This window comes from Halichoerus grypus, chromosome 2 (genome assembly GCF_964656455.1).
Source record: "Halichoerus grypus chromosome 2, mHalGry1.hap1.1, whole genome shotgun sequence".
Lineage (NCBI taxonomy): Eukaryota > Metazoa > Chordata > Mammalia > Carnivora > Phocidae > Halichoerus > Halichoerus grypus.
Window position 1 is genome coordinate 165938035 of NC_135713.1, and position 15094 is coordinate 165953128.

Consider the following 15094-nt stretch of genomic DNA (forward strand, 5'->3'; position numbering starts at 1 on the left):
TAATGCTCTGTGCCTTTGCTGGTGTCTTCTGCGCCCTTCCTCTGTTTTTGCTTGTTTGTTTGTTCATTTTTGCCTTATAAAATCCCATCTACTCTAAGATTATGCTCACTTGTCATCTCTTTTTTCGGGCACTTCTGGCCCTAATTAGTGCTTCTCTCCTCACTGGCTCTCCAGTACTACTGGTATGCTAGTATAGATTGTCTAAAAGTTATTTTGCATCCTCCCCACTGCATTGTGAGTTTCTTAAGGGCAAGCTTAAGCTTTGTTGGTCTCTCTATTATCAGCAGCTTGCTCTGTACCTGGTACATGGAAGATATTGGATAAAATTTTATAAGTTGAATTGGGCAGGATGCTGAGACATCATTTTGTGAAGGACCAATGATTTTTTTCAGCATAATATCAGCCTGTTCCTTTTCTTCAGACATCAGAAGAACCTCAAAATAGAGGGCACCTGGGTGGCTCAGTCGGTTAAGCATCTGCCTTCGACTCAGGTCATGATCCTGGAGTCCCAGGATGGAGTCCTGCATCCGGCTCCCTGCTCAGCCGGAAGTCTGCTTCTCCCTCTGCCCCTCATCCTGCTCATGGTCTCTCTCACTCTCAAATAAATAAATAAAATGTTAAAAAAAAAAATCTCAAAATAGGATAGTAGATGAGCCCTGTTGGAGATAGTTATGTCATATCCCCAAACTTTGGCTAGGTCTCTGTAGAGACATAGAGATTGTGCTTTCTCAAATAACTAGTTTCTGAGTGTGGAATTTTCCAGATAATAGGGTACCTTAGAACCAGCGATGATTTTCAATCTAGGACCTAGGTTCTGGGTTCCACAATAGACTCTCATTGTTCTGAGTTGCAGAAAGGATTTTCAATAAGGCAGATATATTTGTATTTGCTTTATCATCTGTGGGCCCCATCCCAACATCTCATTAAAGGTTGAGATTTCAGAGCACGAAAAACAATATAAGAAAAGGGCTTCGAAATGTCAAAACCTTCTAAAACAACTGACTCATCCTAAAAGCCCGTGGACAGGATAGGGGTGCTCATTTGCAGGCAATACAGTGTTGATGCGAAGGACTGACCTCCGTCATTCCCCTTAGTTAAGCCCATAGTACATGCTGGGCTAAGCAGGAAACGCTCGCTGACTCCGTGAAGCCCAGAAGGCTAGTTTCCTTGAAATGAGCAGATGTGTATTTGTAGAACCGTGGTAGTAGCTTCTGAGTGGGTGCGAAAGAGCTTGGTTCCAATTCTCCCTCAAATACAGGAACTTGGTTCTGACTGGAATCCAAGCAACAAGTTGCCATCGAATATGCAGTGAATGGTCAGCAGAGGATGCCCATAGGAAGAGCCTTTGGGAAGTGTGTGTGTGTGTGTGTGTGTGTGTGTGGATCAACCCATCCTAAGCGTGTGTGTGTGTGTGTGTGTGTGTGTGAGACAATCAACCCTTCCTAAGCATGTGTGTGTGTGTGTGTGTATCAACCCATCCTAAGCGTGTGTGTGTGTGAGACAATCAACCCTTCCTAGGCGTGTGTGTGTGTGTGTGTGTGTGTGTGTGTGTGTCGATCAACACATCCTAAGCCTACGCTTAATAATGCAGCCCCTCAGCTCCGCCCACTGCCTCGAGCGTCCTGTAGGCTCCTGGAAAGGCTTGCTGGGTCCAGTCCCCAAGGCCAGAGTATTCGGGCTCTGGGCCCGGCGCGGAAGCGCTCGGCCACCCCGGCGGCTAGGAAGCGGCAGCCCAGCGGGCCAGGCGGCCGGCGTCGCGTGGGCCCAGCGCGGGCGGCGCGGAGGTGGGGAGGGGGCGCGGGCGGGCGGCGGCGCGTGGTGAGCGCGCCCGGTCGGCCCTCCCCCGGGCGGGGCCAGCCCACACGGCGCTGACTCAGCAACGCGAGGGGGAGTTTTGTCCCTCCGCGGACCCCGTTTCTCCGGGCCTCAGCGCTCCGCCGCCACCGAGCCGGTTCCCCCTTTCTGGCGCTCGGGCTGCGAGCGGCAGGTCCGGCGTCCGAGGCAGCGAGCTGCAGCGTAACCCCGGTGCTCCCCCCTGAGAACCCCGAAACTACCGTGCCCCAGCCGGGCGGTGTGGCCACCATGAACAACGCGGGTGAGGCGCCGCTCTTCCCCGCCGAGGCCCTACCGGGGTCCTCTCTCGGGGGTGCTCGGCTGGGCCCCGGAGGCCCGGCGGCGTGGGGGACCGGGCCTGGGACCGGGGGCGATGGCGGGAATGGAGCTTTCTGGGCGGGCTGGAGCGCTCTTGGAGGGAGACGGCCCTTGCGGGAGGTCGCCGGTGAAGGGCTTCGCCGCCGCAAGGGTCACCTCCGGATGCTCGGTCTTCCGAAGTTAGAGCCAAGCAGTGGGAGTCTCGGATCAGCCCTCTTCAGCCTCCTTTCGGTGTTATAAATACCATTTGGTCTTCCAACAGGACTGAATTCGGAGAAGGTAGCTGCTCTGATTCAGAAACTGAATTCCGACCCTCAGTTCGTACTTGCCCAGAATGTCGGGACCACCCACGACCTGCTGGACATCTGCTTGAAGAGGGCCACGGTGCAGGGTGCTCAGCATGTGTTCCAGCACGCTGTGACTCAGGAAGGCAAGCCAGTCACCAACCAGAAGAGCTCAGGTGAGGTCTTACAACTCCTTGCACACTTCTCTTGACCTTCCTGACAGTGCCCCATTTTGATGTCTTAAGAGTGGTCTTGAGTAGAAGTTTGTGTTGAAGGAACTTGAAGTAAATTTCCAGAGAACAGGCACAGGGAAAGGCAGGTCCAAGGACATTACCTTGTGACTTGTTTTGGTCCTCTGTGCCTTGATAGTGTATCTGCTTTGAGCACTTAAGTGTCAAGTCCATGGTCATCTGCTTGAATGTAATTCACTATATTCTGTCCTGAAGTTAGGTGACTGTAGCCCGGTGTCTTGGAGATATGTGTTCTTGGTCCAAAATGAACCATGCAAAAATGCTCATGCTCTAGAAACTCCCCAAAAAGTTCTTGCCCTGAAGGCCATAACACCTGTGGAAAAGACACAATTTAATTGTATCAAAATATCATCAAATGTTCTTTTTAAGTAGGCTTTTTGGTTGCAGTTTGAGCAGATATGCTAATGGGCTCACTTCCTGCTAATAGACCAGTTTGTAATATAGAAAAATACTCAGTTCTCATGCCTTACTGGTCAAGAGCTCTTGTTTTGGTGTCTAGCACCACTGTCAGAAAAACAGCTACAGTGAAAGATTCCTGGATAACCAATCTTTCACTGTAGCTGTTTTTCTGACAGTGGTGCAAACTGGTTATTCTTATATCAAAATTGTACTAAAAGAACTTTTTAAAGTGTATCCATTTAAAAACTACTCCCAGTCTATTTTTTTAAAAATATTTTATTTATTTGAGAGAGAGAGAGAACACAAGCGGGGGGAGTGGGAGAGGGGGAAGCAGACTCCCCACTCAGCAGGGCGTGCAATGTGGGGCTCAATCCCAGAACCCTTGGATCATGACCTGAGCTAAAGTGAGACACTTAACCGACTGAGCCACCCAGGTGCCCTACTCCCAGTCTATTTTGACAGAAAGCAGATCAGTCCTTGCTGAGAGCCAGTCAGAATTCAAAGTGTACATTTCATATGGATATATTTTATTGTATGTAAATTATACCTCAATAAAATTGATTTTTAAATGTTAAGGGAAAAAAAGCTATGACTTTGCCATAACTACTGTTTTGCCATAGTAGGAAGTGCTTGGGATAGTGTGGACTGTCAGGCTACAAATGATCCAGTTAGTAATGTCACAGTGGTCCTACACAGTTCAGATTGCAGTGACCTCTTAGGGAAAAACCTGGAAATGTGCCTCTGGAATAGATCAGGTCTTATATATTCTGTAGTATCACTTTTATTTACAACAGATACAAATAGCACATGAGCTATGGAGTTTATTTTGGTGTAGTTTTCACATTAACAGTTCATCCAGATTTTCTTTACCGAGAAATAATTTATATGAGAGAGGTGGCATCCAGACAAACCCAAGGTAAAGATGAGCTCAGTCATTAGTGACTTTCAAAAACCACTATAGTTACTTATTTTTAATTGTTTTTTCTTGTTACAAAATTGTTATTTTTTTAAAAAAGATTTATTTATTTCTGGGGGCTCACAGGCAGGGGGAGGGGAGAAGGAGAGGGAGAGAGAATCCTCAAGCAGACTCCCCTTTGAGTGTGGAGCCTACCGTGGGCTCGATCCCAGGACCCTGAGATCATGACCTGAGTCAAAATCAAGAGGCAGCCACCTAACTGACTGAGCCACCAGGTGCCCCACAAAATTACTGTTCTTCAATGTAGAATATTTGCAAAATACCAACAGTATATATTTTTTCTGTCAGGTCTTTATTCTGTGTGTGTGTGTGTGTGTTTAATATAGGTGGATACCTTACATATTGTTAGGTAACCTATCTGCCTTTTTCACTTACCCATATAGCATGAACATAAGTTCATAGCAGTAAAGAAGTTATGCCGAAATAAAAGTCAAGGTTTTTCCCTCTGAATTTTCCTTTAGGAAAGAGAGAGTTACCCTTTGAGGCCTACAAAAATCCTCATAATGAGCACTCTTGGTTAATTCATTTTGAAGTAAAATACAATTTGGCAGGCACTTTACTCTGAAATGACCTCAATCTGTGCTAGTTTGGGATGCTTATAGAGATCATTTGATTGAATCAGTTTTTTAAAAAGGTGAAAAATATGAACATAGTATATTCCTAGGACAGGACCTCATTATATTGTTGGGTATCATTATAAATAGGCTAAAGATCACTTAAATGTTGGGTATCATTATAAATAGGCTAAAGATCACTTAAATCATGGAAATGTTGGGTATCATTATAAATAGGCTAAAGATCACTTAAATCAGTACAGGCAATGGTGACATTGTAGAGTTTGTGATTATCTGCTTACTAGACAAGTGAAGAATATGATTGTAAAATTGACACTGGGATACAGTTTTCAGGGACAGCATCAGCATCATGCATGAATTCAAAACATTGCTGTGACTCAAACATACTAGATGGAAGAAAGATGATGTGTTCTGATTGTAAGAGTGGGTCTGATGATGGCAAAAGCACTGATACCAAGATGCAAGTGAAGAGTGAATCAGTGTGAAAATGACATATGTGAAAGTGGCAAAAACAATGCTATATCAATTTATTAATGTTAACATGATTTTAAATATCTATGTATTTAAATTACTAAATGTTGTAGGTGGACGTTTACTATTTAATCTATATTTTTCAATGTCTGTGTGATCCAGTTAGCTAAAAAATTTTTTCTTTTTTTTTCTAACAATTTTATTTTATTTATTTTTGAGAGAGAGAGAGTGCACCTGTGTGTGGGAGAGGGGGGCCATCGGGGGGCAGAGGGGGAGGGAGAGAACCCCAAGCAGGCTCCACACCCAGTGCAGAGCCCAATGCGGGGCTCTGTCTCACAGTGAGATCATGGCCTGAGCCAAAATCAAGAGTCGGATGCCTAACCAACTAAGCCACCCAGGCGCCCCTAAAGATTTAATTTTTTAAGTAATCTCTACACCCAATGTGGGGCTGGAACTTACAACCTTGAGATCAGGAATCTCATTCTCTACTGATTGAGCCAGCGAGGCATCCCAACAACTTTTTCTTTTTAATTCTCTATGGGAGAATGGGGAATGACTTATATTAGGGTCATCTTATATTGAAGCATACACTATATCTTCCAGATTAAAGGGTAGGGTCTTTTTAAAGCTTTTGTCATATATTGCCAAATTGCTCTCAGATCTTTTGTACCTGTTTAGACCTCTATCCAGACTGTATAATAATGCTGTTTCCCAAATCCATCCCAATATTGGGCATAATCAGTTAAAAAATAATGTATCCCCATCTAATAGGTGTCTTATGAGGAACTTCAAAAAATGTTTCTTTGCCATTTGTAACTTTTTTGGCCATTAAATTATCTATTCATGATCTCTGCGCATGTCTTTCTAGCAGTATTTCTTTTTCTAATGTGATTTTCTTAGGTGATTTGTATTGGATTCTTTAAATGATATGTAAAAAGTTTTTTTCATATGTTAAGGATATTAAGCCTTTGCATATATATTTCAAATACTAATTCCTACCTTTCTTGTTTGTTGTTTTAATCTTTCTGTTCTTTCTGATTTAGTTTTAAATTGTTCAAGATCTTGTCATGCGTTCAGTTTTGGGAAACAGGGATAGGACAATGTAATCTATGTGAACACTCAGTCTAATTTCTTGGTTTGCTTTCTTGTTTCAGGGCGATGCTGGATCTTTTCTTGTCTGAATGTTATGAGACTTCCATTCATGAAAAAATTAAATATTGAAGAATTTGAGTTTAGTCAATCTTATCTCTTTTTCTGGGACAAGGTAGGGGACTGATCTTGCAAGATTATCGTTTCAGTATCAACCTTGGTAGGGACGATCTCTTCACTTCTTGCTTTTCCAGTTGTAGTTTGCCTTCCATTATAGGCGGGACACCACTTATTCTGATTTCCAAAGTATCAAAGGTTGACTCTTCAAAGGCAGAACTGCTTTTGGTTGGTAGGTGGCTACTTTTTGCAATGGAATAAGTCAACTTACTGACTCACCTACTGCATCTTTGTTTCTTAACTTATTTAAAATTTTTAATTTTGTTTTTAATAATTTCTCCTTTGACCATCTTTATTTAGGTTATTTGGTCTTTCTAGGACCTAATTTCCCATCTCTGGGTAGTACTTGTTTGAAAAACAGTAAATAATTTTATTTCATTTTTTAATTTTTAAAATGTACATCATATAAGTGTTCATTAAATGTTTACTGATTAAGACTCTAAATATCAGATTTTGTTTCAAAATCAGTGCATTGTTTTGGATAAACTATTGGAATGTATCTACAGAAATATAAGAAGAAACTTTAAATATTCTTATGAAGCCAGATACTGATATTTAGTTAGCAACTTTAGTTTAAAAATACCTACTCTGGTGGGTCTGTGGTAGGCCCAAGACTCCTGTTGTGTTGCTAATGCCAATAAAAGTATTAGCTCTCTGTCCCTTTAATTTTATTTAACTTCTCTTATCTAGGTTGAACGTTGTTATTTCTTCTTAAATGCTTTTGTGGACACAGCCCAGAAAAAGGAGCCTGAGGATGGTAGGCTGGTGCAGTATTTGCTTATGAATCCTGCAAATGATGGTGGACAATGGGATATGCTTGTCAATATTGTTGGTAAGAGCCTTTCTGTAATGGAACTGGAACTCAGCATGCTCAAGCAAGGCTTTGTAGTTGGGCATGGGCCATTTCTTTGGTGGTTATGTACCGAGTAGAATTAGTCTCCCAGAAGGGTATACGGTTAGCTCTAAGAACCTTTATCTCACACTCTCACCTTTTAAGTACCTTTCTTAAATGAGAGGTAAGGAGATAGATACTGTGAAGAGTTGGTTGGAGAAGAAGCGGTTGTATTAAATAGAACTAACTTTCTATGAAAAAGCTTATCTCTTTTCCATCAATGTAATCAAGACACATATTGAAACTGCAACTGTTTAAAAATATCCTCGTCCAAAAAAGTGTCTTTTGGGAAAACCTCATCATGCTGAGCACTTTACAAAGTATTATAGATAAAAAGAACGGAATTCATTCTTACATATATTGATAAATATACAGATTAAATGACCTGTTTATTAATATGAAGCATAAGGTTGTTAAGTTTTCTGACTTAGACCAGCAAAACACGGCCTGTTCTTTAAAGCAATAGCTATTTTTGCTACAGTTTCTAGTGCTGGAGTATGCTTTTTCCTTATTGAACACCAAAATGTGTTTTCTTTTAGAAAAATATGGTGTCGTCCCTAAGAAGTGCTTCCCTGAATCTTATACGACAGAGGCAACCAGAAGGATGAATGATATTCTGAATCACAAGGTGCAACATATGGAGCAGGGTGGGATTGAATTTAGTATACTTACCTTAAAACTTTTAACTAATTTTCCAGGGGGATTCCTGGGCATTTCAGTGTACACAGTTTATGTACAAGGTAGCCACTCAGTGTCTATCAAAGGCAATGTAGCTACGTATTAACTTTAAAAATAATTGAGATTAGAGGTTTTTTTTCTTTTTAAAAACCTTCTGCTTTTATTTCTATTGATTTAAATGTTTTCTTACGGGTACTGAGGAAAGAGAGTCCCATGCTTAAAATGGGCTGTAAGCCCATTGGATTCTAGTGGAAGTTGGCTGGGAGAGCTTTATGTTCTAGTAAAACCAGAGAGAACTATTTGTGAGACTTCCTTAAAGAGTATGCAGAGTTCTGAGGCGTCCCCAGACCACATCAGTGTAGTTTATCCACCCACTAAAGATTTGTTGAGGTCACTGAACTGCTTTTTATTGCTTCAGTTATCTTAGTGAATCATTCTCTTTCTCTACATAACCCATTTTCCCAAGGCAGGATATATATATGTGTGTATATATATATATATTTTATTTATTTATTTATGTATGTATGTATGTATGTATGTATGTATGTAAGTAAGTAAGTAAGTAAGTAAGTAAACTCTACACCCAGTGTGGAGCTTGAACTCACAAACCCAAGATCTAGAGTTGCATCCTCTACTGACTAAGCCAGCCAGGCACCCCCAAGGAGGATTATAAATCTTATAGGGATGCTGCTCTACCAGCCAGACATCTTTTTTGAGTACTGGGAGTTGCCAGAATCTGCTCTCTTGATCTACAAGGCTGAAATTGGATTTGGGAGAAAGATTACATTTTAAAATCAACTATAGATGTGTTTCCCCAATATTAGAAGTAGGTTATTTTTCACCCAGGAAACTCAGAATTCTTATCCACAAGTTAAAAGATCCTTAATAGTATATCTTTGGATTTCATTTTAAAGGAGAGCAAGATCCTTTTTAGAGCACTTGGTTAGATTTAAGACTCTCCTTTATCTTAGGTACTTTCAAAATTGAAAGCAACAAAAATGAAAACTATAGGGTTGGCATAGCCATTGTTATAATTATTTGGTAAAGAAGGAGAAGTGAACAACCAGTAAAATTCTAAATAAAAATCTACTCGAGTGACTTAGTGGCATAGTCATCTTAAGTTTCCTGCTTTTCCTAGGGGTGACAGGCGTGACGGAATCAGACGTTTTCCCCATAGCCAGGCACATACTATCCCAGAGGGTATCATCAGTTGCAGAACAGGAACAGTTCCATCTAGAATTCTTTGGGAGTAAGCCATGTTTTTTCCCTTTATGGAAAATTTTTAGCTATGTGTTTAAGTGGACTGGTTGGGGAAAAACATACATGTTTTTATGAACTTTGCCCTGGGTCTTGGCTTAGTTATACTTCAAAAGAACTAGTAGTGGCCTACCAGGCTCGTTTACAGTTGAAGTTGGGTTAACTATTTGGAGTACTGAATAAGTTTCTGTCGTAGATGAGAGAATTCTGTATCCGACTACGGAACCTGGTACACAGTGGGGCGACCAAAGGAGAAATCTCAGCCACACAAGATGTCATGATGGAGGAGGTAATAACAATTATTTGGATTTTTTGTGATGGTTCTAAAGAGCTCTCAAAATATTTCCATCTGTTAAACTGATTAGGAAGCATAGTCATTGCAGTAAATGTAGAATTGAATTGAAAATTACTTACTTTACAGCTGAAAAAACTGAGGTGTAAGCTTTGTATTTTAGTATGGGACTTGCACTTAACATCTTCTGATTCTCAATTTAATGTTCTATATAATTCATTCTTTTATTCATTTCATAAATATTGAATACCTGCTAGGACTTTGGCACTAGGGATACAAAAAAGAGAAAGACATAGTCTCTACAAAGTATTCGATCTCTTTGAAAAAGAAACACATGAATAGTTATGGTAAATCCTATGTCACAGATTTGTAAAAAAGGATTTTTTAGTCCTCTAGGACTCCCTCCAGAGGAGGGAGTAACTAATTCAGTGAGCTGAAGGTTTTGTAGGGAAGATATTTGAACCAGCTCTTAAAAAGCAATAGGAATTTATCAGATGGATAATTGGGAAGACCATTCCAGACAAAGGGAATTGCATGTACAGTGGCATGAACAAAGGTAGAATCCTTAGAGAATAGTGTAGCTGAAACATAACATCTTGTGTGTGATTGGTAGCAAATAAAGCTAGAAAGGCAGAGCTTGGGTAGTGGCCAGGACTCTTATTTTGTAGGAATAAAGATGGGAAGCTATTGATGGTTATGTCACTTAAAATAATGTATGTAAAAACATTTTGGAAAACAGAAAAAGCATTAAGCAAATGTTAGGTGGTAATAGCTATTATCAAGGCAGTTAATCTTTATTACTTAAGACTATACATAATATAGATGAATATGTATAAAACTATGAATTACTTTGAGAAAAGAAAAAGCATTTCCCTTTTTCATCCTGTGGGCCCATTACTAGGAACCAGTCAACTAACAGTTTCCTTTCGAAACTGTTTGTATGGAATTAAAATGACCTAACTTTTTCACTGCTATGGACAAACCTAATGCTTCACTCGTGTTTTCCTTTGAATTTCAGAGAGCCAATAAAGTGTAGTTGAGAGCATGGTCCCTGGAGTCAGACTGTCTGAATTCTAGTCTTCTCATTATTTAACAGGTGTGTGACCTGGGACAGGTTCCTTAAGCTCTCAGGTCTGTTCAATTATAATGTGTCTAGCCCAGTGCTTAACACAGTAGCTGTTTCTTTTCTTTTCTTTTTTTTTTTTAAGATTTATTTATTTATTTGAGAGAGAATCTCTCCCAACATGGGGCTCAATCTCACAACCCTGACATGGCCTGAGCTAAAACCAAGAGTAGGACACTTTACTGACTGAGCCACCAGGTGACCCTATTTCTTGAATATTCATTGAGTGGATTGAATGCAGTGGTTTAATTTTCCTAATGCATTTAAATTATCTCATATCTGCCTCTTTCTTCTAAGGATTCCTATTTAGGAAAGGTATCTGAATGTAGTAGAAAAAAATAGTCTTTGGAGTTAGACATGGATTTCAGTTTTGGCTTTATTACTTACAGCTCTTTGATTTGGGGTAATATGCTTAACCTGTCTGAGATTCAGTTTGGGATTTAAAATATATTCCTCATTGGATTTTTGTGGAGATCAAATAAGAAATTAAATAGAAGAATGCAAGGTATGGTGCCTGGCACATGGCAGTTGTCCAGTAAGTGTTAGTTCTCTTCCTTCCAGCTTGGAATAACCTCTCTTGTTGAGGCCGTATTTCCTGCATAATTTGCCTTCATTTATGATTATAGTAAAATGGTGGGGTGTAGTAAGAATGAAAGTTCTGTAAAGAGTTATGGAAAAGAGCCTAGATAATATTTCTTGCAAATCATAAGCATCCTGTTGGCTTTTGTTGTTTGTTTTAATGATCTTTCAAATGGATCAAATGGATCTAAGATCCATGTCCTGACCCTGGGATTAGCTGATAGAAATTAGGGCAGATATATTTCATATATTTTTCCTTCCCTGCTCCTACCTCGGAAAAACAGTAAAACACCACCTTACTGAGTCCTGAGTATGGATGTTTTATAAGATTATTTACCTAATGATTCTGCCTAAACTGTTGACTACAGAATTCTGTGTGGTAGGTCTTTAGATTTTTACAGTCCCCTAAACCCCTCTTTATTGATCCTGACTCTTTGGTAATGAAGAGTCTAGCTATAGTTTTAAAGCCACAAATTAGTACCTATGATTTGCCTAGCCTTGTAGGCATATCAAAATAATGACTAAATCAACAGCCATGAAGCTCAGATAGCTTTGAATGAAATGTGTTTGTACTAAAGGCATTATTTAGAGAAGTGCAGGTTGCTTGTTGCGATGACAGACCAGACAGATCCATTTTGGAAACATGTAGTAACCTCTATTGCAATGTTTTCTCGGTGCGTCTACTCTTTTTTAGCCTCCAGATCTCCTTGGGATTATTAATGTATTCTCTCAAAACTCTGTTAAAAACAAAACATAAAACAAAGACTAGAAACAATATTTACCAAGGTCGTGAGAAGAGATAGGAAGCCATTGTGATTTGCTTAAGAAATTCTATAGCAGTGGCTCTCAGGAATATAGGCCTAGGCTTGCTCCAGATGTGCAAGATCAGTTTCCCTGAGACCAGAGCCTAATTATCTGTATTTTTATTTTTTATTTTAAAGACATCTTTGAATAAAAAACATTTTCTAAATATCAAAAATATAAGAAGTATACAGTGAAAAGTCTTCTTCCCATTCTGTTCTCCATCCTTCTAGTTCTCATGTATCCCCCAGTTTTATTAGTTTGTTATTATATTAGTTGTTAGTTATCCTTCCAGAAACCTTTTTTTTTTTTACAATCCAATATGAATTTATATTATTTTTCTCCTCCTTTTTCTATAGAGATGTTAGTATATTACTCATATTGTTCTGCACAGTGTTTTTTTCCTAACTTAATATGTCTTGGTAACCTTTCTATATTGATGCATAGTTTCTGCATTTTAAAAAATATTTGCGTAGAATTCTGTGTATGAATGTACCATAACTGATTTATTTGGTCCTTAGTAATGGACATTATGATTATTTTCAAGCTTCTATTAAAAATATAGTAAAAAATCTTGTACATACATCATTTTGCATATATGCTTGTATACTTGTAGGTACGTTTCTAGAAGTAGAATTTTTTTTTTAAGTAGGCTCCATGGAGCCCAATGCAGGGCTTGAACTCACAACCCTGAGATCAAGACCTGAGCTGAGATCAAGAGTTGGACACTTAACCAACTGAGCCACCTAGGTGCCCCAAAGTAGAATTTTTTTTTAAAGTAAGCTTTACTACACCCAGTGTGGGCTTGAACTCATGACCCCGAGATCAAGAGTTGCATATTTTACCAACTGAGCCAACCAGGTGCCCCAAAGAAGTAGAATTTGTGAGTCAGAGAAAATACTCATTTGTAATTTCAATATGTAATGCCAAATTATCTTCTTTGGGGATTATACCAGTTTATACTCTGATCAGCAACAATATCTGATAGAATCTTCCCTCCCGCCTCCCCCCCCCATTAGTTTTATCAAGGCGATATATTTATCAAACAACTGGATACTTACTAATCTGATAGGTAAACAGTTGAAAGATAAACAATCTGATAGGTAAAGTATCTCATTGTAGTTTTAATTTATATTTTCTTACTTTGAGTGGGGCTGAGCATCATTTCTGTGAACTGTCTATTCATATCTTTAACTTGTTTTTCTTTTCTTTTATAATTTCTAGGTAGTCCTTACCCCTTAGCCCTTTTTGATATAAATTGCATTTTTTTCCTTAGTCTATTGTTTATCTATGTATGATATGCTTTTTTTTTTTTTGCTATGCAGAATTTTTTACTTATATATAGTCAAATTTGAAATCTTTTATAGTTTTTTAATTAGAAAGGCTTTTCTCTAATTATGAAAGAATTCTTCCATTTTTCTTCTAATACTTGTTGCGTTTTGATTTTTATATTTGAATCTCTAATCCATTTAAAATTTTTCCTGACATAGAGTATGAGGTTTGGATCTAACTTTTTTCCCCCAAAGGCTACCCAGTTTACCCACATTTTTTCCTTTCCATCCTCTCTCTACCCCTTAATTTGATGTCATTTTTATCATTCTAAAGCCTCTGGGCTTTCAATTCTGTTCTGTTAGTTTATTCATTTGCCAATAACTCTATTTTAGTTGCTGGAGCTACTTATAGTATTGTAATATTTGTGAGGCTAGTTCTATCTCATTCTTCTCTTATTGTTTTCCTGGCTAATTTTGTTTTAGCATCTGTCCAATTAAGGCATCTGTACTTTTAAAAGCTTCTCAGATGATTCTGGTTAAGATCCACTGCTGTGAAGAAATAACGTTTTCTAGTATGGTCTTCTCTTTTGGATTCTGGAAGAGAAAAGGGAATTATTCTTTTAATAGCCTTGGAGGACATCTCTGACACTGAATAAGGAACTAACCTCAGGTTAGTTCTTCAAGGTTCTTGAAGGAAAGAGATAATGTTCACCTATTATTTTCCCTTTTTACTAAGGAGATATAATCAGGAAAATCAATAAGTACTTAAACCAAAGGCTCTCTTTAATAGTTAAAATTCTGAAGTAATATGAACTAAATATTTAAATTCAGGCAGTCTTGGGGCGCCTGGGTGGCTCAGTCGTTAAGCGTCTGCCTTCAGCTCAGGTCATGATTCCAGGTCCTGGGATCGAGCCCCGCATCGGGCTCCCTGCTCTGCGGGAAGCCTGCTTCTCCCTCTCCCACTCCCCCTGCTTGTGTTCCCTCTCTCTCTGTGTCTCTCTCTGTCAAATAAATAAATAAAATCTTTAAAAAAATAAATAAAAAATAAATAAATTCAGTCAGTCTCCTTTAAGTATTCTGGAGCTGAAAGTTAGTTGAATTCCTTCAGGAATGAAAATTTCATATCTCCAAACAATATAAAATCCTTAGTTAAAATGGAGATAAATTGTGTATCATGTTTGCTTACAACCCTAAATACATTATACATCATTATCTGTCATGAAAACCAAATGTAATGAAGACCTTTATTCCTTAACTTTGTGAACTATCATTTAAATGTCTTCATTGGATCTGAAGTCACATTTTTCTTTTTAGCCCACTGAGGATCAGAATTGTTTTGAAAATAAACCTGCATTTCTTCTATCGTAGTTAGTGGATATTATAAAAAGAAAAACAAAAGCCTAGGAACATGTTTTCTTCTTCTTGAAGTAGATGAAAAACTTTTATCCTCCCAACTCTTGACTTGAAAAAATGTTCAAAATTGCTTGCTGAGTCAGACATGGATCCAACCAGCCCAAGGTTCTATTTTGATGGTAGCACCCAGGGGGCATACTGTGTGAAGCATTCTGGACCTCCACAGCATTCATTCAAATATTTCTCAGTGCCTGTTATATGGGAGGAGTTGCAGAGAATACATTTTAAGTAACTTACATTTAGTAGGGGAATAAAATATGTAATACAAAGTGAAGTAAAGTAAATGTCTTAAGAGATATGCAAGCATATCTAACTCCAAAGATGGAATTGGTACGGGGATCAAGAAAGGCTTCCTGGAGAAGGTTGCATTTGAGATGTGCTTTGGAATGAAGTGAGTTTGGAGTGAAAAGCATTC

The 15094-nt window shown here is 39.0% G+C and overlaps 1 protein-coding gene across 3 annotated transcripts in view; it reads left to right on the forward strand.

Moving 5' to 3' along the window:
- Positions 1 to 1798: 1798 nt before the first annotated feature.
- The window catches only part of BLMH (bleomycin hydrolase), a 48009-nt gene continuing 34713 nt past the window's right edge, over positions 1799 to 15094 (forward strand). The window contains exons 1-6 of one of the 3 annotated variants that reach the window (XR_013446068.1): positions 1799 to 2095; positions 2414 to 2611; positions 6262 to 6371; positions 7064 to 7205; positions 7805 to 7893; positions 9397 to 9489. Coding sequence is in view for 1 of the 3 variants with exons in the window: in XM_078068102.1 (XP_077924228.1) it covers positions 2083 to 2095; positions 2414 to 2611; positions 6262 to 6371; positions 7064 to 7205; positions 7805 to 7893; positions 9397 to 9489 (645 nt within the window). In the remaining 2 variants the exon portion in view is untranslated. The remainder of the gene's footprint in view (positions 2096 to 2413; positions 2612 to 6261; positions 6372 to 7063; positions 7206 to 7804; positions 7894 to 9396; positions 9490 to 15094) is intronic. The other 2 variants (XR_013446069.1, XM_078068102.1) reach the window with 2 other exon arrangements.